The 25909-nt window shown below is 36.6% G+C and overlaps 3 protein-coding genes across 5 annotated transcripts in view; 2 read left to right on the forward strand and 1 right to left on the reverse strand.

The window, feature by feature from the left end:
* On the forward strand, positions 1–4980 carry tescb (tescalcin b). The gene is made up of 8 exons (XM_027171577.2): positions 1–502; positions 1497–1566; positions 1854–1934; positions 2550–2689; positions 2941–3002; positions 3361–3468; positions 4053–4100; positions 4255–4980. Exons 1-8 carry the CDS (start codon positions 439–441, stop codon positions 4330–4332), a joined length of 651 nt encoding a protein of 216 aa, XP_027027378.1. The 5' UTR covers positions 1–438; the 3' UTR covers positions 4333–4980.
* Positions 4278–25909, forward strand: part of taok3b (TAO kinase 3b) — a 27026-nt gene continuing 5394 nt past the window's right edge. Inside the window, exons 1-6 of one of the 3 annotated variants that reach the window (XM_047809320.1) lie at positions 13206–13301; positions 13957–14041; positions 18105–18341; positions 21178–21306; positions 22056–22259; positions 24214–24453. In XM_047809320.1, coding sequence (XP_047665276.1) covers positions 13255–13301; positions 13957–14041; positions 18105–18341; positions 21178–21306; positions 22056–22259; positions 24214–24453 — 942 coding nt within the window. In that variant the 5' untranslated portion in view covers positions 13206–13254. Of the gene's footprint in view, positions 4411–13205; positions 13302–13442; positions 14042–18104; positions 18342–21177; positions 21307–22055; positions 22260–24213; positions 24454–25909 lie in introns of those variants that run through there. The other 2 variants (XM_047809321.1, XM_047809319.1) reach the window with 2 other exon arrangements.
* On the reverse strand, positions 10374–13128 carry m17 (IL-6 subfamily cytokine M17). The gene is made up of 3 exons (XM_027171580.2): positions 12980–13128; positions 12562–12710; positions 10374–11850 (listed from the first exon to the last, which is right to left on the reverse strand). The coding sequence occupies exons 1-3, from the start codon at positions 13035–13037 to the stop codon at positions 11338–11340; spliced, it is 720 nt and encodes a 239-aa protein (XP_027027381.2). The 5' UTR covers positions 13038–13128; the 3' UTR covers positions 10374–11337.

A 25909-nucleotide genomic window follows, 5' to 3' on the forward strand; every position in this document is an offset into this window, starting at 1 on the left:
TAAAGTTTCCTTCATTATATGGAATGCAATATTAGACATTAAAAAATGTACGTCTTTTAATGGCTAATTGTTTAAAAGCCCCATTCAATAAAGCATTCGTTAATATCAATTTTGTAAGCAGGATGTCCCAGGGTATTAGAGTACTATGGTATTAGAGTACCAGAGTATTAGAAGAGTACTAGGGTATTAAAATACTCAATTAAACTAGCTACTCGCTGTGCGATATCCGAAGCGCATGCGCACTGTTTCCACGCATGTACAGCAGGTTACCAATAGTTACAGCGCAAGCGGATGCTCCCGAAGCGCTAGGACCGCGGGGAAATGACGAACTCGCTCTGTTCAAATTTGCATTCGCCTTGAAACTGAAACCAGCGGATGTTCTCCGTAGATCACTTCTGACAGCAAAACAAAGATCCGCGAGGGAACCTTTCTGCCATTATGGGGGTTTTTCACTCGGTACCGGAAGATCATCACTATCGGATTTTGTCTGAGAAGACAGGCTGTAAGTAAGGCAGTATAAAAGCATTGAGGAAGATGCTATTGCGCGATTATATTGTACAATTTCTCTCTTATTTTGGTTGTGCTTGGGCAACTAACACAGCACAGCGTACATTCCTTATTTATAAAGCTTTATAATACGGTTTCAGGTGTGTTTATAAAAGGCGACTGGATGATATGGCGTATGTACATGAGGATCAACGTTCCAGATTCATCCACCTATAAAACCTTGACATTAGTACATTATGCATATGAATTTATGTCTAACAGTACTTGATAAAAAACAAACAAACAAACAAAAACAACAACAACAACATACTTTTTAAACAGAATGAAAAAAGTGCCACTCGTTTTCAAGTTCAATTCCAATCCAGGTCAAATAAAAGGCAAGAAATGTAAACAATGACCATCTAAACCATATAACTAGTAAGAGTAAGCAAAGAACATTTTGTTACATATAGTGCATATTAACAACAGACATTGTCACAAAGCAGATTTACAGAAATCTAGACATCCAAATCTCTATGACATTTTCTCTTATTCATGCAGAAAAGCATGAACATATTCCAAATTTGCAAGTAAAGAGTCACATCGTTACCTGATGTTGCAATTCAGGATGTCCCACAGATCCTCTCTGGGGTCAAAATGATAAACAGACAAATGGGTGCTTAGCCATCATGGCAGTCTGCAAAAAATTGTTCCTCAAAACCCGGCTGACATACATCTAGACCGGAAAGTCACAATACTTAAGTACATCTACAGTATATAGCTGGTTAACACAATCAATAAGCTCTCATGTTTTTTTTTAATTGCTATATAGTTTGAGTCTCCACAGCAAATAGCAGATGGTATTTTGTTATACCATTAATAATAGTTTATCTGTATGCTCTTTAATAGTCAATCAGGGATATAGTTTGAAGAATATTTTCAATTAATAACTGCCCCTGAATATTTCAGAAATTATAAAAGCTGCTGTTTTGCTTTTATCCTTCCTTCAGTTTCTATGGAGCAGATCAAGATTCTTCATAATCGCTTCAAGCAGTTAAGCCACAATGATGATGTGTTACGGTAGGTTATACACAATCCAGTCCTAACTTTCTAAGTTAAGCCTATACCTAAATATATATATATTAAGTATTTTTATATAGAGTAAAATAGTCAATTCTCCTGGACAGTCTGAGTTGTATGCTTCTTGTGTGTATCTCGATAAATATTGCAATGATGAACAAAGATTTGACTCATAAATATGCAAAAAGAATATTATAATTCTTCATAATTATATTATAATTTTTTATGCCAAACCTTTCACAACTACGAAGTCACTTCGCAACTAAATGTTTTCTATTTTTCTAAAGGAAAGATGATCTCAGCACACTTCCAGACCTAGCAAGCAACCCAATTCGATCCCAGATTGTAGCAGCATTCTTTGATAGAAGGTCAGTAATGGATAAAATTGTGGGATAGCTATTCACTTATTAATGGTGACCATGACTATGTCTTGTTTAAAAATCTGTTAAATTTACTTAGAACTACTGGACAATTTACTACACTGAAGCCTATTTTTTGAGACTTGCCTAACATTTTTAAACATCCTCCTTGTGTGAAAATTGCACTTAAAATTAGGGTGAATATTTGTTTTTAACTTAGAACATTTTTTGCATCTTAATAAATGATGTGTTCAAAGGAGAAACACATTCCTCTGTGGTACCTCAGGCTCTATAAATGGGAGGGGAAAAACAAATGATCCACACCACTTGCAACCAACTAATCAGCATACGAGGGCATCTACAGTATGCTTCTGTGTCAGACATATTTCTTGTCAGTCCAGGTTGCTCAGCCTCTTGCACAAGCATTTATTTTTTAGCCTCTGTAATGTGAATTTGTTTGGAGGCTTTGTTTGAATTTGTTGGGAATTTAAAACAGCTATTTCAAGACATCTTCTTCCAAAATCATTGTTTACAAAAGCATAAGTGACATTGCAATCATGCCAACCACTTCTTTTTATCATTGTGAGCCATTCATACTCTCGATACACGCTTTTTCCTCAACAGAAACTTCCAGAAAGGAGGTGAAGGCTCAGTTCAAGAAATTGGCTTTGAGGAGTTCCTCATTGTCATGTCTTACTTCAGAGCTCCATCAGCGCACATTACAGAGGAGCAGAGAGAAGAAATTCGGAGAAGCAAACTGCGCTGTAAGAATGCAGTAATCAATGAAATGAGATAAACATGATGTTGGCAAAAGTACAACATGTCAGTCACTTGGATTGCACTATGATGTAGAAAGTCTAAAAAACAAATATTGCAAAATATATGTTTTATGTTGAGAATATAATTTATTCTAGACACTAGGCACTTTATTGGCACTGGGCAGTGTTTACTGAAACGCTGACTCTGCTGCTACAAATCATTTTAATAATTAATGCACCGTTTTCTCCCATGACAGTCCTGTTTAACATGCATGACACTGACAATGATGGGACCATAACACTGGAGGAATACAAACATGTAAGACTTCCAATTTCTCTATTTATTAAGCACAGGACATGTGACATTTTGTATTACACTAAACTGTAGTAGATCAATAAAAAGGAGTTTCTTTTAAATTAGGTAGGTTCATACATCATTGTCCACAGAGAACTATTTATATTTGTATTCATTCATTCATTGATACATACATACATACATACATACATACATACATACATACATACATACATACATACATACATACATACATACATACATACATATATCAGTTAGGACATCCACAGTCATCAAGAGTCTATATAAAAAAAAGCAGGTGTGGGTCTATAAAAAAGCAGGTGTGTTGTGCAGTTACTAACAAGATATTGGCCTGCTATAGGTGGTGGAGGAGCTGCTCTCTAGGAGTGGATCACTTGGAAGGGAAACAGCCAAGGGCATTGCAGATGCTGCCATGTTGGAGGTGGCTAACATTTCAGTGGGTCACATGGTAGGCTCTTTACAATTATACTTAGTCCAGTTTGTAGTGGATGGACCAATAAATCAGAACTGAAGATATATAAGCTACAAAGGGTTAGAAGACTGCAGTTCATTAGTGAGGTTTTTCCCCCAGAGTATGTTTCATAATATGATGTCTTACAAAATGTGTTTAGCCCTCTTTGTGCACAACTTATAGTGTTTAAATCTCCAATTTAAATTAAGTCAATTAAGAGTTGACATGGATTGAATTGGCTTAGGGTCTTTTTAAAAATTATTGTTAAAAATTATTAAGTTTATAATTTGTAGCTTCCTAATGAAGAACTACATATAATTAGCAAATTTTGTCTTTTTTTAACATTTTCCCCAAGGATTAATTGTTCTATTTTACTTGCTAATAGAATAATAGAGACTAGCTCTTTGATTCTTTCAGTTCAGTTTTAACTATAAATTACCATAGACTTTAGCTCATTATGTTGTCTGGATTAAAATCTTTAACCTTTATGTTGATGCTGCTGCTCTACCCCACATTAGATGTTAATATATTGTTAACCAATATCACATGTACAGTGAAAGAATAATTTCTTCTTTTTACAGGGTCCAGATGAATTTTATGAGGGGATAACATTTGAGCATTTTGTGAAGGTTTGTCTATATTTTCAGGCCAGTCTCACATACACAATTTACCAGTACAATTATTTCTCAATAAATCTCAATATATCAAGTCTTGAAGATGTGAATATAAGATAACAATGTTGTGAATATATAAAGCCTAATAATAAATTTGTTTTGAAATCAGATTCTGAAAGGAATAGAAATTGAGACGAGGATGCACATCCGGTTCTTAAATTTGGACACGACGAGTCTGTGCAAATGATGGCCTATCAGCAACCAATGGTTCACCTGATATTCCAATGCACCAATGATAACTAATAAGCTAAAGCTTAACAGAAAGGTAAATGGGTTCTTTTTGCACTTAAACGATAGCATTATATTGGCTAAGTACTGTTGTGGTGCTGAGGTCAACTAATATACAGTATAATCACAGAATAAATGAATTGACAGATTATTAGGTGTGGCATTTTTAAGCCCATGTACATTTACACATCTTGACATTTAGACATGAATTGACTTTGGATGTTCACTTTAAGCACCACTTTTATTATTTATGTTACTTTTCAATTCTAGACACCTGAATGTTACTTAATTGTCCTGTCTGTGGGACTTTGTACTTTGTTTAGGGGGCATATTAAATGTAGAGCAATAAATATCTTATATAAAATAAATAACAATAAATAATATACTTGCAATAAATAAGTATATTATTCTATGTATTATGAAATACACACACATAAATATATTTGCAGGGCATAACATAGTTGCACAAACCAATCACAGCTAGTTACTGAGCCACATACAAGAATGGTTTTGAACAGTGGAAGAAAACAGGAGTGCTGACACTGAGAGAATATGCAAAACTCCAAACAGACAATAAACTGATCTCACTACTGAATAAGGATTTTAAGGCTGTGAGTCATGATTGTTATCGATTGTTCCAGCATGCTCCCCACTAATTTGAATGAATTAATTTGAGTATCATGAAAAGCAGATATCCTACAGACCACTGGCCTTTGGCATTTATACATCTCTGTGCATCTCTACTACATTTAACCAAACATATCTAGCTAATATATTATAAATGCATGTATAGAAATTTTAATAATCTTTATTTTAATAATAATAATAATAATAATAATAATAATAATAATAATAATAATAATAATAATAATAATAAAATAGGTTTAATAATCTTATATTTGGTAAGTTATAATCTTATAATGCAAAATACTAGATATATTTAGCTATATAAAACATATTGCTACTTGTTAAGATTTCGTAAAATGGCCTTGCTGCAACATAGATCCCTAGTACTTTCTAAGATTTCTAAAATACAGATGTGATGACGTTTAATATATCTGCGATACCATATGATATTTGCAAACAAATTTCCCACCATTTCTATAGCTTTAAGATTCATGTTTATAGCGATGGATGACTCCAACATAAAAATACATTTACAATGGTTAATTTCAACAGACATCATTAAAAACACTGTTAAAAATACAAGTTGAAATAGCACCCAAGACAGAACGTTAAGCAGAACAAAAGTATGTTTCTGTCTTACTGAACATCTGTTCATAGGAAATACACCCAGTATTTTAACCCTTTCCTATCCCACTTGAGGTTTTCAGATAGCCATGGTAGATGACCTGATGATTGCTCACTTGTTTCAGTTTGCCTTAAAGGATGAAGCTAACTGATATAGTGTGAGTGCCCTGGATAAAGTGTTGAGTGATAAAAACGTCTACATAATTTGAAAACCAGTTAGTCTCTCCCTGAGATAGAACAGTAGTGGTTCTATTCCTAAACTGTATAGCTTGTCTGTGCAGCCTTGTCTAATTCCCCTTGAAAGATTAATTTGCCAACTCAGTCCACCCCCCACCTTTACCATGCCTGAAGCCCCAGTATATACAGTAACATTCACATTTGCGGCATTTGGCAAATTCCCTTACCCAGAGCAATTTACAAAAGTCCTTCTACTGTAAGTGTCTGGGTAGCCTGTGTGGACAAAAATGTCTGAGTCCTTTTGATGTTGTAAAGAAGAACCCGACATGAGCGTGTCACATTATTTTATATTTTTATATTGTATTATTACATTTTCAGGTGTATTTTCAGGCGTTTCAACACATTTCTCCTAAAAGATGTTCCAGTATAGGTTTTCTTTAATGTTGTGGATGAATTTACATGCACATGAGCTCACACTTCAGCAGTTCAATGGCCAAATTTTAAGACTGTAACTTTAACAGTCTATAACTTTAACAGAGTATAACATCTTTTCATTCAGCACAATTCTACTTTCTAGCACTCGATTAATAAGAAGTAGTTATTTTAAGAACACCACTAGCCCTTTCTTCATGTGGGAAGCAAAAGTAATGTTTTTGTTACCAACCTTCACCCCAACTGAGAATATCCTCCTATACCGTTGTCCGCATGTACACACCTGAATCAATTGTGGAGGGATAGTGATGGCATCTTTACTTGAGACACCATCTCTGTTTCCAACCAGCTCAAAACACTCAACTCACACAGAAATTGAAAAAAAAATATGTGAACAGGTATCTTGCTCTTACACCCAGTGTCTCACTCCACACAGCCCTCACCCAACTCCCGGCATGCACCGGAGAGAGCGAGATAGAGATATTAGGTATGCTTGAAATCATGTGCTTGTTAAAGACAATGTACATAATGTGCAAAGTCCAGTCAGGGACTCTGGGAGAATAGCTATGACAGCAAGATGACAGCATCCAAATATCCCGGTTCACCAAGCACTCTCTTCCTTTACCTTTGAAAAACTATTAATAAAAAATAGACTAAACAAATGCTTTTTCAGCCTGGACTTAAACACTGAGACTGTGTTTGAGTCATGAACCCTAATTGGAAGGCTGTTCCATGACTGCAGGGTTCTGTAAGAAAATCTGCCCCTGCTGTAGCCTTTACTATTTGAGGTACCTACCAAATAGCCTGCACCTTTTGATTGAATTAGACAAAATAGTAAACGGATAATAAAAAAACAAACAAAAGATTGCTTATGTACCCTGTTGTGAGACCATTCAGAGCTTTATAGGTCAGTAACAGTATTTTATAATAAATGCTAAATCTGACTGGGAGCCAATTCAGTGTGGAAAGATACTGTAGGAGTGATGTGCTCTGGACTGTTTATGCTCCTAGTGGAACATCTAGAGAGTAAAGCATTACAATAATCCAACCTAGAAGTAGGAAAAGCATGTTCTATTGTTTCTGCATCATGTAGTCACATCATAATTCTTATCTTATCAAAATATCTGAGATGAATGAAGGCTAGCCTAGTATTATATACATGAGCTTCAAATGAGAATACAAAGCCTTACATCTTACATCAGTATTATAGAACACAATCTTACATCAACAAAATCATTGTTAGCTGACTGACGGTTCTGTTTGATTTGTTTAAAATTGACAAAGCAGATAACACATGTTGGTATAAGCCTTTATAAATGTTTAATGTATCTTTCTTTCAGTTGAGTTATGCAGGTGTCACATAAACAGGTGCCCTATAAACATGACCCTGAAGACCTGATAAATTTGATTGAACATTGTATCCAGCAGATGTCAGTGCATTTGTATAGTACAGTTATATTTTTCTACATTTACACTTGGGTTAGTAATAATACAGTAACAGTATATATTATAGTCCAGAAAATACAATAAATAGCTAAACATTAAAAGTGATGTTTCTAACACAGTGTGTTCTATATATCTGGTGCTGACATACACTAATCAGCCATAACATAACCAGCTGTTTAATATTCTGTATTTCCCTCTTGTGCCACCAAAACAGCTCTGAACTATCAAAATGATGAACTCCACAAAATCTCTGAAAGTTCTGCTGCGCTAGCTTGCACCAAAAATTACCAGCAGATCCTTAAGTTTGGAGGTGGGGTTTCCATAAGTCAGACTTCATTGTCCAGGAGATCAAACAGATGCTCAATTGTATTAAGATCTGAGGAGTTTGGAGGAGAATCAAGAAAATATTTTTGCAGTGCAGCAGGTACATTATCATGCTGACAGAGACACTGACATTAGGAATACAGTTGTCATGAAAGTGAGTACTTGGTCAGCAACAATGTTTAGGTAGGTGATACAAAGAAAGATCCACATGAATGTCAAGACACACGATTTCATTTCATTGCCCAGATCACATTGCCATCACTAGTTTGCTTTTCCATCCTGGTACCACCTCTGCCTCAGTAAAACATACTCATTTGTCCACAAGTGCTGAGTGCACCGTGTAGGCACTTTGATGGTGGACAGGAGTCAACATGGGTACTCTGACTGGTCAGATACACAGCAAACTGCAATGCATTGTACGTTCTAACACCTTTCTATCATTGCCAGCATTAAATCCTTTAGCAATTATTTTTACAGTAATTCTTCTGTGAGATCAGACCAAATGGGATAACCTTTGCTCTTTACAGTATGTGCATCTGTAGGCCTTGGGCAGGGATGACCCTGTCAACATTTCATTAGCTGTCCTTTCTTGTACCACTTTTGGTAGGTACCAGCCACTGTACCAGAAACACGCCAAAAATCTTGTCATGTGGGAGATGCTCTGACCCTGAATAACCATTGGCAAAGTCACTCAGATCCTTACACTTTCCACTTTTACATGTTTCCGGCTTCCAACACATCAAATTTACAAACTGACTGTTCACTTGCTGCTTAATATATACAACTAGGTGCCATTGTAATAGGATAGTTAATTTTATACCATTCACCTGTCATTGTTTTGATTTTTGCATTAGATGTCAAAAAATGAACTTAAATAAACAAAAATAATATATTTTTAAGTGACTTGCATAGGTGTAAAGGCTTGTAACAGCTTTTTAATATTCCCCAATGTTGTCCCAAACACTTATAAGTATATAAAAATGTATTTTCATAGAATAATCCTAGTTTCTTTTTTTTCTCTGTAAGTTATTGTCCCTTATTCATTATGTTTTTGTACTCACACAAAGGTACAGTACTGAAGCTGGGTCTGAACCAAATGTTGATTCTCTGCCCTCATTGAATTTCTGTAGTACTTATTTTCCTAGTTTTTTTTTTTTCTCTGTAAGTTATTGTCCCTTATTCATTATATTTTTGTACTCACACAAAGGTACTGAAGCCGGGTCTGAACCGAATGTTGATTCTCTGCCCTCGTTGAATTTCTGTAGTACTTAGAAAATTATCATCAGGACTTTGATGTTGGTTTTATATCAAAGACTTGAAACCACTTCTTGGTAGCTGCTGTGAGTTGAGAAAAAACTGCCACTTTGAAGTGAAGTTGCACAAGAAATGACAAGTTCAGTTCTCAGTGCCCTCCTTTCTGTTTCACGTAAGACAAACTCTTTTCTCCTTTCTCTCCCCCTCATTGTTTTCTGTAGTAAAGAGTGTGTGAAGGTAAAAAATCCCCGCTTTCTTTTTCAAAATGTCCCCTATAGTGATAAGGGTAATATATGGCATAAAGTTCTATATCCTCCCAGTTTCTCTTAAAGTTCTTTAAAATTATATATTTAACTAATCATCAAATTAAACAGGAAGTTTTAGGTAGATTGTTTTCACAGATGTTCACTATAGCAGTAGGCCTTAAAATGAGGTCCAGGCACTTGAAGATTTCTGTGAAGCATAGCCATGGGGTCCATGATATTTGTTTACTTTTTTGAGGGGAAGTTAATAAAAATCAGTATAATTTATAAGTATAAAAAGATTTGTAGATGTATTATTGAGCTAGTAAGCTAGTTCATGTATATATATACATGTTCGTGTGTGTGTGTGTGTGTGTGTGTGTGTGTGTGTGTGTGTGTGTGTGTGTGTGTGTGTGTGTGTGTGTGTGTGTGTGTGTGTATGCTCCACCAGGATAATGAGGATCCATTTAAGCTTCTGATACTTAGAACTATAACAAAACCTTCAGTTCTGGCTCATTTGAAAAAAATTAAGTCTTACACTGCATAAAGATTTGAACAAGGAACTTCATACTTGACTGAATATGTATCTCCCAGCTTCCATTTTTACAGGAACATGTGACTGGAGAAAAGGGTATTATATTTTGGTACCACTTCCTGTATATTTGTTCCTTTAAACACACTGCCGAATCTGTGTGCTAACAGCATTAACAGTAATGGCCACTTTTATCTGATCATCACATACAGTGGTTGAAGGATAAACTAATTTGACACAAACTTATCATTACTTAATCTGAACTTAAAAAATAGCAACAAGCTGTATGATTTAAAGTGCCCTTTTTTTTAGTAGTTTAAAAAGCCCAAACAAGCCTATGTGTGTTTTTTATTAACTATTGTATTTATAGAAGTCAGTATATGCAATAATTGGATACCAATTTGAAATATAAATGATTTGTAAATTCTTCATACAGTAGGCCATTTTAGTATCAAAACTGAGCAAAACATTTCACAAGAATAAGTATGTCTTCTTGACCTAGCCTAGAAATCAGTGCCTTAAACACACACACAGACAACACAAACACTCAGACACCCATCTTGTGACAGAGGCGACGGCTAGTCAGTGTTTTTTCTTTCCTATCTGATGTGTTTAGCTGAATGCGTCATTAAGGGCTGATATCACAGTCTCTTTCACTTCCTGTCTACTAAACCTGTTTCAACACAAGTCTCAGACAACAGCCTGAATGCACTAGCTCCATACACCAGTCATTTCAACCAGACCACTTATTCAAGCCAGGCAAGCATATACCACAAAAGCCAATATGGCTAAAAGCTCACATCACAATCTTTGTGAATCTGGGCAGTCACACATCATCATCTAAGACAATATATATATATATATATATATATATTCTAATATTTCTATGACCCTCAGTGGCAAGATATCCAAATCTGGGTCTAAGTGCAGTGCTGAGTCTGATCTATCTATCTAAAGAGGAATAACACATACAGTGTGATATAGCTAACTTATATCAGGCTAGATGACATCAAATACTTGTTAAGAACATTAAGTGATCACTTGTTGAAGTAAACTCTCAGATTCAGTCACCCATGGATAAGAATATCTTTCAATCTTTCACTACCAAAAGAATGGAATGTTGCTAAATTAACATATATAACTTGCAGTTTTTTTAGGAACATTTGTTCATAAAAGTAATACATTCATCAGTTATGACATAGCAATAAATTAATGGAATAAATACAACTGCAAATGAAACTATCAAATGTATGTCACCATTTTTCATTGCTAGTTGTGAAAAATAAATAATTAATAAATATACCTATCAAACCAAAAAGGCAAAGCATTTGAAATCATTGTTGACAAGTTCTATGACATCAGCATAGTTCCTTTTTTTTTTTTTTACACACATGCTACCCTTCAATGACCTCAGTTCATCAACGACTCTCGAGAGGAACTCATTTAGCCGAGTCAGGACGACACACCCGTAGACCTTTTGCTGAAACACATTTTGAGGCAGGGGAATTCTGGTAGGACTGGTTGCTGGCTCAAATATGGGTATATTGGGCTGTAAGATCTGAAGAATACAGTTAATTCCCTGCGCAAGGTGGCCAGTTCGTTGCAAAGTCTCATCTAGGCTATTAAGCAAAGGGCTCTGAAGAGGCAACAAGACTGTCTGTTGCTTCAGAACTTTCTTTATGTGAGGCTGGAACTCTTTCAGACGTGTGTAAATGTTGAACATGCGGTCAGATGAAGTTTGTCCTGAAAGGCTTGATGCTGGAACGTTGTCCATCTGCATTTTGCAAAACTGCTTTGCAAAGTCTCCCTCACTGGCTTGCTAGATGAGAGATCATATTTTATTAACTTTAGACAGTGTTAAAGTAATATTTCTTGTTGTTATGCTTTATCATACTATCAAGCATAGAATGCAGTAAGAAGTGTTTTATTTTGCAATGAAATTGTAAACACATATTTGCTTGGACAACTGTGATCAAAAACTCTTTTTGTACAAAATGTAAAATAATATAAAGAGTATTACATAATTTTCACAACACAAATTGCAAGCAAACTACCAGCACACAAGCAATGAGTCCTGATAGTCCTTTTTCCACTAAATCAACCATAATATACCATCATACTAACACACTTTCAGGTGGTATTAACATTGTTTTTATCTATAGACATATCTATTTATATCTATTACAGCTAATTCTGGACTAAATGTGTGAGTGATAGTTCCCCATTTTATCTCATCTCAAGTGCTAGACTGAGCAGTTTGTAGCATGTTGCGGAAACCTACCCAGTGCAGTATATTGTCACAGCTATTTATGCTCCTACCAACACCCACAGACACCCACAAATATTGCACATGATTTTATGAATGGGAGGCATTATTTTGGCAGTCATGACATAAAATTGACAGGATTTGACCATATTAGGATTAGAACAACAATCTACATCTCCATGCTGTAAGCTAAACATTTTCACTGTTCACCTAAATATATGAATATTAATGTGTTTGAAGGCTTACAACTGAAAATGTACTTACATATCTCTTTAAAAGTTCTGCAGTATTCCTCTTCATAAACTTGCTGAGCTTCACACCTTTGTGAATAGTTTTAGTACAGCTCTGGCTGCATGGAACAGTTGTGTTTACTAACTCAATGACAGTTAACAGGACAAGGGAGAGGAAGATCTCTGGGAAGTATGGAAAAAAAAACATAAGTTAAATTCCTATGAACAGTAACACAAAACACAGAAGTACCAGTGTACATAATTTAGCAAAATTATCTACAATTATCAGACTTATCACATTTATAACCATGATAACACTACCTCTTAAATGTAAAGTAGTTACATTTTCAAACATTAGTAAAGCATTTATTCTTTGGGTAGATGAAAGAAAATTATTGTCCATTCAAATATTATGTTAAAGTGTGTTTGCATTAGTTTTGTGTACTACTTACTAGATGTTGATTGTGGTCTGTGGCCCTGCCAGAACATGTTCCTATCATAACCATTCATTTCTTCATGCACAGAGGTTGAAACTAGTCAGGGTCGCAGCCCGGCATAACATTTTAAAGACCTGAAACCACACATTTCTCATAGAAGGAAATGACGCAGCCAGCCTTGTGAGACAACAAGATTTCCCAGAATTTTTTTTTCTTCTTCTTCTTCTTGCCTTTGCATCACATGCACTATGTGTAATGTTCCAGTCTTCTGTGCTACTGCTAAATTGTGAATGCACAAAGTTTACAAGTCTTTATATAATTGGAATATGATAAGCTTGTAAGTAAAATGATATTTAGTTTTGTTTCAGTCTTTTACATATTTGGTAGCAATTTTATTACCATTTCATAAATACCGAATTAACTGTCTGTTCTGTCGTAAGGTCGTAAGATGCTCTGTAACTGTATGTGAGGTGGGGAAGCAGCAGCCTTGCAGCAATGGCTGCTTATGCAATTTTATCTTTTACACTTTTTTAACTTGTGGCATTATGTATTAAAAAACTGACAAATTTTGTTGGAATGTATTAGCAATAATTATACCACACTTTTAAACTGTGAACAGTGGAAATCACCAGGCTATGTAATATACATTATATCATCTTTTCTGAACTCCCAGGTACTTATTTTTATTGGTAAGCAGGAAATATGACGCAAAGGCCATCGTCACTGGAGGAATTTTGTGGAAGGAAGTTGATAGGTCTTGCTTTATATATGATTTTTGGACCTCTTATTGCCTTTGATAGAATGCGTGACTAATATAAATATTTTCTTGCACTATCAAAATATAAAGAGTGAACTAAAATACATAAAACCCAGGTATGATTGAAGGATCTCACCTCATGTACATGGGAAACCCCCCGAACAAAAATGTTTTCACTGCTATTTCTGGTGAATTTGAGTTGCGTTTGCACCAACAGATTTCATTTCATGCACAGTCTAAGGTTCATGCCAAGTCTGAGGCTGCTGTGGTCAGCAAACCAAATTGGAGGGGAACTCTCGTGTCTTCTCAGCAAAACGCAGGTAAAACTAGCAACAGCAGCTCAACTCCAAGCCATGGTACTTTCCAGGTTTATCTAAGGATTTGTGCAAAAAGCTACCAGAGACATCAAGTAAAGACAGAAAATATCAAATAAATATAATGTTCCATATAAGTAAATTTGATACTTTTCAGAAAGTATTGGAACAAGCCAATTCTATTGCTTTTAATGTAAATTGAGGATATAAATGAACTTGAAAGACAGATAGAAGTTATAGATAAGAATTTCAGCTTTCATCTTTTCCTATGTTTCATCGATTTCCAACGAGTTCTGTTAAACAAGTTTGAACAATGCATCTTTCACCAACATTGCATTAGACCACCCAAGTATTAAGTAAGCAAAAATATTGGAATTAAGTTTTCATAAAAATGAAGTACAGGACACTTAATTTTTGGTGCATATCTTTTGCTTCAATAACTGTACAATACCAAGCCAGCAACACAATGACATCACCCAACTGTTGCATTCTTCTTTTGTGATATTTCAGGGTCAGGCATTCCCTTCATCTCCTTTAAAGGGGATGAAATTCATGCTCAGTTAGAAAAAGGGGTGGTGATTGGTAAAATCTGGTAAAATAAGTCTGGTAAAAAAAAATAAAGAAGTTAATCAGAAGTCCTTTCTTGTATTGAAGTGTATTTTGGATAATTGTCTTGCTGTTTCTTCCAAATGTTTTTGATGTATTTCTCTGTGAATTGCCACACAGAAAGTTTGTTTAGACCTTTGAATTCAGAATTTCACATTTGTTAATATTAATTAATGAATTAATTAATTAATTAATATTTTTGCATAAGGTCCTATTTACCTTGGTATTTACCCAGATTAGGAGATTAGTGTATGTATTCACATTAAAAAAAAGAAAGAAAAGAAAAGAAAAAACACACATTCTCTTAATCTCTTCACTACACAGGAAATGCTTGAATGAGCAAATTCCCCAGCCTTTCTGAGAAAATACATACAAAATAAGAATGTATTCATGTAAGCAAAATTTTTATTTCACTCTAATTCAATTTACCTTTTAATTTGATGCAAAGACAAGGTGAAGCAACAAAGGTAGGTAAGGTGAGTATGAACAAACTTTATTTTAAAAAATAACAAGGATGCAGCACACAAAACTCAACAAATAAATAAATAAATAATACCAAGCTGAATCTGAACTATAGGTTCAGACTCAGAAATCAAAAGCAATGATCTCCCCAGTTCCAAAATACACCGGCACAGTTACAATTGCTCATACATCCAAAGCATCATAAATTGTTAATTCAGAAACTGGGGTAGGTTCCCAAAGCAGAAGCTACTGTATACAATTGAAACCATTAATATTGCATGGCTGCCACCAACTGTATTGCCAGTATTAGCAAGGCAAACATAATCAATCAAGTATTGTGCAAATATCACTTTTTCGAGGTTGACATATTATCGTGTTTAGTTAGTGAACGATGTGCATTCATTAAAGGTACTAAAAGTAGTATGTATAGAGAATCCATATCTATTTTATTTTGATTACATGGATCATCCTTATGGCGTGGTCATTAATCATTTGCATTTGGACAAACTAACCAGCTCCTAGATGTACTGGAACCTCTGTTTTACTAAGCATCTGATCTCAGAAGACATTCCTGTGCTGGAAAACTTCACAAAGCATTGTGTTTGTTAGAAAGTGCTGACACTTGAGATGTTTTCTATAGATTGTAACATCTGCCATACAAGTCCCTGTATGTGAGCTATTACTGTTTACAAATAACATATTAGAACAAATGCAATATAAACATCATTCACGTTAGAGCTGAGTGTGAAATACTGTCTGAGCCATGTTTTTTATATAAAATTAATCCTCACATTCTGACAAGTCAAATTCAAGATTTAAATAGCACTGTGGTATCAGTAAGAATACTTGCAAGAACTTAATTGCAAGTTGAAGAAAGGACTCAGATTTTATGCTTCATCGTCCATACATAAGTAAAAAAATATCTATAAAATACCCAGCAAAAATTAACAGCCTAGCAAATATTGTCTCTAATGTTCCATGCAAATTAACTAATAAATACTGCTTTAAAACATGATTGCATTTTCATAACATTGACAAAGTTTAAACTGGGGTGTTCTTCAATTAACAGTTTGAGCCTATAGTCATGGCATAAGCCTTTTGTGTGGCTTGACCCTCAAAATGAACTCCCAGAAAATATTAATATTAGTGGCCTTTCATGGAAAAAAATTCATAAAGTGTGTAGTACGGGCTGTAATAATCGGTATATATGTGCATCTTTGCCCGTTATTCTTGCGCCGGGCATTGCATAATTCATAAATCATCCTTTCCCACCCCATCCGTTTGCCTCCGCCTCTTCCTCTCCCCCAACCTCCTCCTCACCTACCCCTGATCGTCCTCTCTAGAAAGCATCTTCTTCTCCTTCTCCTTCTTCTTCTTCGTTTCTCTCTCTCTCTCTCTCTCTCTCTCTCTCTCTCTCTCTCTCTCTCTCTCTCTCTCTCTCTCTCTCTCTCTCTATCTCTCAACCTCATCCTCGGCATTCACCATTTACCGCCATGCAGCTCTCGGTCAGGAGCGCCACGCGACGCCCGTAATCAGCGAACGCTGAACGCCGCGGGTTGGGGAGGGGAGGAAACAGAGCGAGGTAGAGGATGCCGCGCGCGAACTATGCCTTACGCGGGACGCAGAGAGACGCAGCAGCATCATCATCGTCGGCGGCAGCAGCGGCATTATCCTCCTCCTCTTCCTCCTCCTCCTCCTCCTCAACAGCATCCTCATCCTCAGCAGCAGCGGCGGCGGAGCGCGCGGCTGGTGCCCACCCCCCAACATCATCCGTGGCTCGCGTGTTCGCTCCCCCCCTGCAGCAGAAGGAGGATGCTGGAGTGAGGGATGAGGCTCGAGACGGGCGCGCCGGGCCAGAGCCGCGGCCTGCTTCTTTTTCACGGAGCTGAGCTCGCCTGCGTTAAAGTTAGTGTCCCTGCAGCATCCGCGCGCCCTTCGCCACCGTCGCACCGGCGTCTTCGGTAGGCTGGTTCTCCTTTCCGTTTCTCTGTCGACTATTATTTCTTTGCATAAGAAGGAACGCTGGCCGCTCGCTTAGGCCGCGCATCTGTAACTATGGCAACCACATCTTGTTAATAAGCCCTTTCCCCCCTCTCGTTCACTTCCTCCTCCCATTCACGTCCCTTTCCCTGTTTTTTATTTTCTTCTCGTTATGTATAAATCAGAACGCGTTAAAAAATTTTAGGCCTTGTTTATTTATTTTTTTCTTCGCTTTGTTAGGTGGGAATGTTGTTTGAGATATATCTTTGCATATCATGTATGATGTAATGTCTTTTTTTATTCAAGTATGGTGCATGTCAGTTTGATTTTCAGTCCGGCCCATGTAAGGTTGGTGACTTATTTTGCCATTGTTAATCCTTATGAAAGGGATTATGTTATGAATTAAATTACTAGGCCTAGTTTAATATGCCTATGCTTATTGAGGCTATAGCTTACGGTAGCTTAGTTTAGCCAATAGCTCATTTTCAGCGGTGCCTTGCATCTGATCAGCTGTTCATTCTTAAATTTGCTTGTAAGGTCTGAGGTATTCGTTTCCATGCCAAGGTTAAAGCAAAAGAAAAGTTGCTTTTATTGGAGGTTGTATGCCATGGTAATATCCTCAATTCATGCAATCGCTCCGGGCCAAAAAAAAAAAAAAGCAGCTTAAAGATTCAGCGTTGACAGTGTGTTTCAGACCAGATCCTCTGACTTGGAACAAGGACCAAAAGCTATGTGCATAACATTTGCAAGTTTATTATAAGGAATTCATTTTACCCTGAATTTTCTTGTCAGCCTGTGATAAATATATAAACCTTCATGGTTCATTCCATTTTAATCTGTACTTTTGCATTTTGGTTTATATATATATATATATATATATATATATATATATATATATATATATATATATATATATATATATATATATATATATATATATATATGTCTTAGTCCAGGTAAGAGAATAATGTAATGATGTGTTTACAGATGTGAATAAGCTCAAATCTGTTCTTGCTTGCAGGCCAGCAAGGAGATCCAGGAGCATGAGCAGGACTTTGTGTGGCAGGAGCAGATGTCAGGGTACAAACGTATGCGGCGGCAGCACCAGAAGCAGCTGATCGCGCTGGAGAACAAGTTGAAGGCTGAGATGGATGAGCACAAGCTCCGACTGCAGAAGGAAGTAGAGACCCAGGCCAACAACACTTATATTGAACTGGAGAGACTAGCAAAGAAGCAGACTGCCCAGTTTGAGAAAGAGGTAAACTGAGTCCTAGATCAAGAGAAACAATGCATTTTAACAGTTCAAGGCTATTTCATGCATATGTTTTTTTATTTTATTTTGATAATCAGTTATATCTTATACATTTATATATGTATATTTGATTGCCAAACCACATGTACAGTGCTTTCAGTCCCCCAATCCTACCTCCACCCATAGAGATTATTTCTGTATTTGTAGTATTAGAACCTCAGATTTATGTATATTAAAATGCAGCATTTTACTCATTTTGACTCATTTTATATCACTTGCTACAGAAATAAAACAATGTATATAGAGGTCCTCAGTTATTTAAATCATAATAGAATCCTGTAGAATGTTTGCCCAATAAATATCTCTGTCTTTTGGAGGCCTCACAAATGGCACATCCAGTCAGTCCTGCTCTCATAATCACCTTGAAACTTCAAGATAAAGTTCAACAAAACTTTAAAACCTTTTAGAGCAATAATAACTAATAACAAAGCAGAAAAATTATGGCACAACACAGACACTACCAAGATCAAGTAAAACTAAGTTTGGGCAAGATGGGCTATTATAGGAGAAGTGTTCAATAGTCTAACTACAACACAAAGGGCTAACAGATAGCTGTGATGTTAGAAAATCTGAGAGCTTTTAAAAAAGTTTGGTCTAAACCAAATACAGCCCAACATCCAAGTAGCAGGGAAAATATTGTGAAAAGCCTAAATTTCATGTTCTAATATAGCACAAAACTGCATTTACAGTGGGGGAACGGTGGCTTAGTGGTTAGCACGTTCGCCTCACACCTCCAGGGTTAGGGGTTCGATTCCCGCCTCCGCCTTGTGTGTGTGGAGTTTGCATGTTCTCAGGGGTTTCCTCCGGGTACTCCGGTTTCCTCCCCCAGTCCAAAGACATGCATGGTAGGTTGATTGGCATCTCTGGAAAAATTGTCCGTAGTGTGTGAGTGTGTGAGTGAATGAGAGTGTGTGTGTGCCCTGCGATGGGTTGGCACTCCGTCCAGGGTGTATCCTGCCTTGATGCCCAATGACGCCTGAGATAGGCACAGGCTCCCCGTGACCCGAGAAGTTCGGATAAGCGGTAGAAAATGAATGAATGAATGAATGAATGCATTTACAGTCATGTAAAAAAAAGGACACCTCATTAAATTTTCAGTTCTTTATTAAGAAATGTCAACATGTTAATTTCTGATCTTGTTTTAATTGGTAACTGTACAGTAGATAAAAGTGATGTAATTGCATGTAAACAACAAATAATCATTTTGTTTTCACTTATTAAACAAAAAAAATGAGTATTTGATTTGAGGACACTCTATGCCCCAATAGCTAGTGTTCCCCAATGCAGTTGAAATAACCTCAATGATATGTGTCGTGTAGCCATATACCAGTCTCCCCCCCCCCCCACACACACACACACACTCCTCAGTGCAGAATTCTTCTAGCTGTGTGATGTTTAAGGGGTTTCTTGCATGCACAGTGCATTTCAAATCACCATACAGGATCTCAAAGGTTTTAGATCTCTGCTTTGACTTGGCCATTCCAGAATTCTCCATTTTTTTACTTTTCAGTCAGTCCTTGATGGATTTACTAGTATGTTTGTGTCATGTTGCAAGGACTAGTTCTGCATCAGCTTTAATTTTTTTGATGGATGGTCTCACATGTTCCTCAAGCACCTACTGATACAATGCAGAATTGATAGTGAATTCTGTGATGATGAGCTGGCCAGGTCGTGCTGCAGCAAAGCTTCCTCAAACCATAACACTTGTTTTACATTTGATATGAGTTTCTCATGAGTTCTCATATGAGTTTCTTTTGCTAAAATGCTGTATTCGGTTTGCATCGAACATTCTCTCTGTTTTGGTCTCCAGATAATTAAATTTAAGACTCATCTGTCCAAAACACATTATTCCAGAAGTCTTGACCTTTGTCTCTGTGTTCTTTCGCGAACTTCAATCTTGCCCTCATCTTTTTTATGACAACAAAGTTTCCTCCTTGCTCAATTCCTATGATAGTTAATGTTGTGCAGTCTCTTTTTGATTTGTAGATTTGTACCCTTTGTCATCAACTGTAGCAAGAGCTTTCTGTAGGTCCCGTGATGATATTTTAGATTTAGAGTTTTGGAGACTTCTTTAAGCATCTTGCAGTAGTATTTGTGCTGAATTTGCTTGGACGGTCTGACCTAGCCATATATAGTAGGCAATTGTTTTAAAAGTTTTCCACTTGAAAATGATTTTTGGGCAGTGGAATGGCTGATCACACATTCTTTTGATATCGTTTTATGTGTCTTACCAGACTCATAAGCATTAACAATTTTCTTTCTGAAGGCCTCAGAGAGCTCTTTGGATCTCACCATGGTGATACCACTCATTCAACAATTAACAGGAAACCAAACTAAATATCTGAGGTTTAAATAATGCAAGTCTTGTACAAAATGCTGTATAACAATGTTCTAATCATTTGCACCTGATGTGATACACCTATAGGCAGTTTTATCCAATTTAAGTACAAATAAATGTAGGAGTGTCCTTACTTTTTCCTCACAAGAAATTTGATTTTTTAATTGTATTTTGTAGAGCATTTAAAAAAGACTTTGGTTTTATTTGTCTAGTTATATTGATTGAATTTTCCAATATTGTTAAAATGAAGATCAAAATTATTTTTAAAAAAATATAGGCTTTCATGAGATGTCCTAATTTTTTTCAGATGACTCCTTTTGCATGTACTGTAAGACTAGGCTTTTTAGTTATATCTACATTTATTGAATATCTTTGGGTATTTGTAACTTTTGTAACAAACAGTCAATGATTGTCAAGGTATTCATTGGTTTTATCCCACTACAGATGAGAGCATTAGCCACAGAGGAGAAGAGAATCCAGCAACAAATCTTGGTCCAACAGAAGAAGGAGCTGACCACATTCTTGGACACACAGAAAAAGCAGTACAGACTTTGCAGGGACAGGATGAAGGAAGTGAGTGGTGTTTAGAAAAAGGCCTTAAACATACACATGTACACATGAATGTATTAGGGATTCAGTCCTGTCCCTAAACGTAACCATCATTATAATCATTTAAATCTTTAAACTTGTTTTTACATTTTACCTTATTGTGTCCTAATTTACTTATAGCCTATTTGTAGATACCATTGAAAGGGTGAAGACTGAAATGCTAAAATGCTACCTACCTACCTACCTACCTACCTACCTACCTACCTACCTACCTACCTACCTACCTACCTACCTACCTAACAACTAACTAATTGCTAACTAACTAACTAACTAGCTTACTAGGTAAAAAAATACACCTTTTTGAACATCTGCTCAACTTTATGGATCTTGATTGCTAACTACTCTACCCTTGATACATGAGCAAGCAAATCATTCAATAGAATTTCCACAACTGCATGAAATGCAGTGATGAAAACAAGTTTTCTTTGACACCCAGCAGTGTATCAATTCAGAGGTCAAATCTTTTTGTTAAATATATTATTATAAATGTAGGATGGCATGGTGGTGCAGTAATAATAGCTCAAGAATCCCTAAATTCGGGTTTGCTAAGGTATCCAACATAAATTCTAAGTTTGGCAGAGTATTTCTGCATGTTCTCCCCATGTCCACATGGATTCTTGGTTCTCACTTTTTCTTCCTTCCAAAAATTATTGCCCCTAAGCATTACTAAATGTGTGAGTAATATTGGTTTGAATGTGGCAATACGTCTGCAGGAGATGAATGAGGACCTTAGCACACCAAAGGAGGAGAAGCAAGAGCGGCTGTCACGCCACAAAGAGACAATGCAGCGCTCACAGGCTGAGGAGGAGGCACAGCTGCTCAACCAGCAGAGGCTCATCTATGAAAGAAGCTGCCGTGCACTGAAGAGACGAAGCCTCATAAAAAAACATGAGTTTGAACAGGAACAGATACGGGAGGTAATTCATAAAGAGTATATCTTTCATTTCTAGCAAAATGTCCGAGTCCAATAGTGACCCTGTCTTTAAAATACAATAAATATTTATGGCATATGCTCTTTTCCAGTACAAATTATACTTATCTCAATTATACAGCTTAGTAATTGAGGCTTGGTGGTCTTGGGGTTTAAGTTCAAGACTTTCCAATTAGTAGTAAAACAACTTAACCACTGAGCTACTTCTTCCCAATACATTAAAAAAATACATAAATACATTACTTTTAATGACTCACATGCAGTGGTGCCAAAAGTATTCACATTCATTACTCAGGTAGAAGTATAGATACTAGGGTTTAAAAAGACATCTGTAGAAGTTGAAGTATCAACTCAAGCATTTTACTCAAGTAAAAGTGTAAAAGTACTGGTTTCAAAACTACTTTAAAAGTATAAAAGTAAAAGTAATGCAAGGAAAATATGCCATTAAGGACAAAAGCTTAGGCTGTGCCACAGGGGCCTATTGTGCACTACACCACCTCCTCACAAAACATAATGACTTTAATATGACCTTTAGAATGATATTTCTGTTTCAGATAATATTAATATGATAATGTTGAAAAATTTGGGATGCACTACAGTAGGCTACCTGTTTCAGCCGCATACTGTATATGCCCATTAAAAAACAGAACGCATTTTAGAACAATGCAAATACATTAAAGAACATATATGTGTACTACTGAGCTGAGTTTCATGGAGCAGAAGTTATAGTTATATAAGTTATAGTTGGCTATAAGTATTGTAATGGTGCAAAAAGTCAAACTTCAGAGGAATGTCATCAATAACCTTTATTGAAACAAACTCATTGGACTTAAACAACAACAGGGTAATACACATGCGACAAAGAGTTACTAATAGGCTTTGTTTATCCACAAAAGCAGCTGCAAATGCATGCTCTTCTTGGCCTGAAGATCAGCCCTGCAACACTATACAGTCTTTCACAGGCTGTAAGGCAGGGAGTGCCGTATTAAGCGTAAGTGAAAAGAAGTTCATCAGAATAAATAAATCCATACAGATTTAAAACAACATGAGGATGAGAAAATGATGACAGAATTTTTCTTTTTGGGTGAACTATCCCCTTTAAAGCTGTTTTAGGACCATTGTTAATAATTTGTTAATAATTGACTGGTAATAACAAAATTTAAGCTTACCTCAATATGCTTCTTTAAATTAGACGGTGAGTTTTTGTAAGCCATTAGCTTGTATTTGGGTGCGCATAGTTTACAGCGCATGCGCAATGACTTATTTTTCCATCCAACCATTTAAAAAAATTCTTCCAGGTAGGGCCAGGGATGTATAAGGGTTGGGGTTGGTTGGTCTTCCTGGCTACCAACTTCCTCGCTGGTGCTGGTGCTTGGTTGTTGGGACATTGAGTTTTGAGCTTCTGCCATGGACATCTTCGTACTTGGCTCCATCTGCTATGTCCAGCGTTGGGTAACTGAAGTGTGATATGTGTCATGTGCAGGTGTGATGGGTCACGTACAAACCAATAGGGTGACAAAATGGTATATGTTTATACTTCTCATCCAACCACAATCAAAGTCACTCTATCCAGATGGCGCGATTTATCTTGATACTGTAGGATTTTTTGAATGATAACAAACTCCAAAATGAAATATTAGTAACAAGGCTATTTTTAATATGTAAGGACTAGAAAGTACAGATAATTGTGTGAAAATGTATTAGTAGAGGTAAAAAGTCTGCTAAAAAATAATTACTCCGATAAAGTATAGATACTCAAAATTTCTACTTAAGTAAGGTAACGAAGTATTTGTACCTCATTACTTGACACCTCTGCTCACATGTAAGCTTTTAACATATTTTAAATATATAAAATATTAGATGCAACCCAGGACAGGACATGTTTCTTTCTGTCATATTGCTCTTACATTTTTAAGAAGATGGTTGCCCTTGTGTCGCAGGAGCTGAACAAGAAGAAACTGCAGAAGGAGATGGAGCATGCGTTAATGATCCGGCAAGATGAGTCCACACAGGACCTAGAGCGACGGCAGTTGGAGTGTCTTCACAGGCTTCGAATGGAGCTGGTCCGGTTGCAGCATCACACTGAACTGGAAAACCAGGAGGAGTATAACACCAGACGTCAGAGAGAGCTACACAGGAAACATGCCCTGGAGCGCCGGCAGCAGCCCAGGAACCTCAAGGTTCATGTTGTTCGTAGATAGGGTATAGGAGGAGAGAAATATTTACAACATATTTATATAGTTCCGATTAATAATTGCCGTAACTAATTATATTAGAACTAATAATAATATGCTTATAGATGGGGGAAAAGGGACAGGGTATGCAGAAGGTCCTTGGAGTTTTTCATTATGAAAATAAATTCATATGATATTCATCAATGAATGAATTGTGAGTGAAATTAGGAGATTTTGTAAAAAAAAAAAAATGTAGTCGTATTACATCAATACAACTGTAGATTTCTGTAGTCGTATTATATCAATAGGAAATTAAACTTACATTCTGCAAAAGGTCTTTTGTAAATACATTGATCAGGTATAAACATTATGACCACTGACAGATGAAGTGAATAAAATTGATTATCTCTTCATCACAGCACCTAGTTAGTGGGTAGGATATATGAGGCAGCAAGTGAACGATACGTTTTCAAAGTTGATGGGTTTGATGCAGGAAAACTGGGCAAGCATAAGGATTTTAGGCAAGTTTGACAAGGGCCAAAATATGATTTGATGACTAGGTCATAGGATCTTCAAAACTCCAGCTTGTGGGGTATTCCTGGTCTTCAGTGGTAGTATCTGTCAAAAATGGTCCAAGGAAGGAACAGTGTTGAACCAGCAACAGGGTCATGGGCGGCCTCATTGATGCACAGATGAGTTACTGTAGGTCTGAAGAAGTTAATGATGGTTCTGATGGAAATGTATCAGAATGCACAGTGCATTGCAGTTTGTTTCATATGGGGCAAGATAGCCACAGACTAGTCAGGGTGCCCATGTTGCCAACAATTGGCATGTGAGCATCAGAACTGGAACACAATGCAATGGATCCATGAGGTGTCCCAGCAGAAAATTGCCAGAAGCAACACACTGCATCCACCAGCTTGCAAGTGACCTGGGGTCTCATTTATAAAACTGTGCATAGGAGCCCTACTAAAAGTTTACGTATGCCCAAAAGCCAAAAAATATTCTGATTTATAAAACCGTGCGTACGCGTGAACCAGCCTCATATCTCGCCCTGTACATGCCCATTTTTACACGCCCATTACACGCTCCACAACTGCACGGGCACGAGAGTGGACCTCGTTATAATGAGTTTCCTCTGCGCTCTGCGGGTTTAAAAATGGGGTGAGGAGCCAGTGTCTCAGGGGGTAGCCACTGTCGCCTGCAGGTTATAATTATATTAAAAGCAACATTGTTATAATTATATTAAAAACAAAATTGTTACAGTTTCTACTTTTTAATATTGTTAAACATAAGCAAATTCATTTTCAGATGGTGCCCTTATAGCAACATGAGTGCAGTCAATTGCGCCGATTACATTTCGGAAACCAGACATTGCTGCAAATTGCATTTTAATTTCGGCCTGTTCTCGCACAGTGTAGGGGAACCTGATGTATCGACTACCCATATTAAGTATACCATT

Source organism: Tachysurus fulvidraco, chromosome 26, assembly GCF_022655615.1.
Source record: "Tachysurus fulvidraco isolate hzauxx_2018 chromosome 26, HZAU_PFXX_2.0, whole genome shotgun sequence".
NCBI lineage: Eukaryota > Metazoa > Chordata > Actinopteri > Siluriformes > Bagridae > Tachysurus > Tachysurus fulvidraco.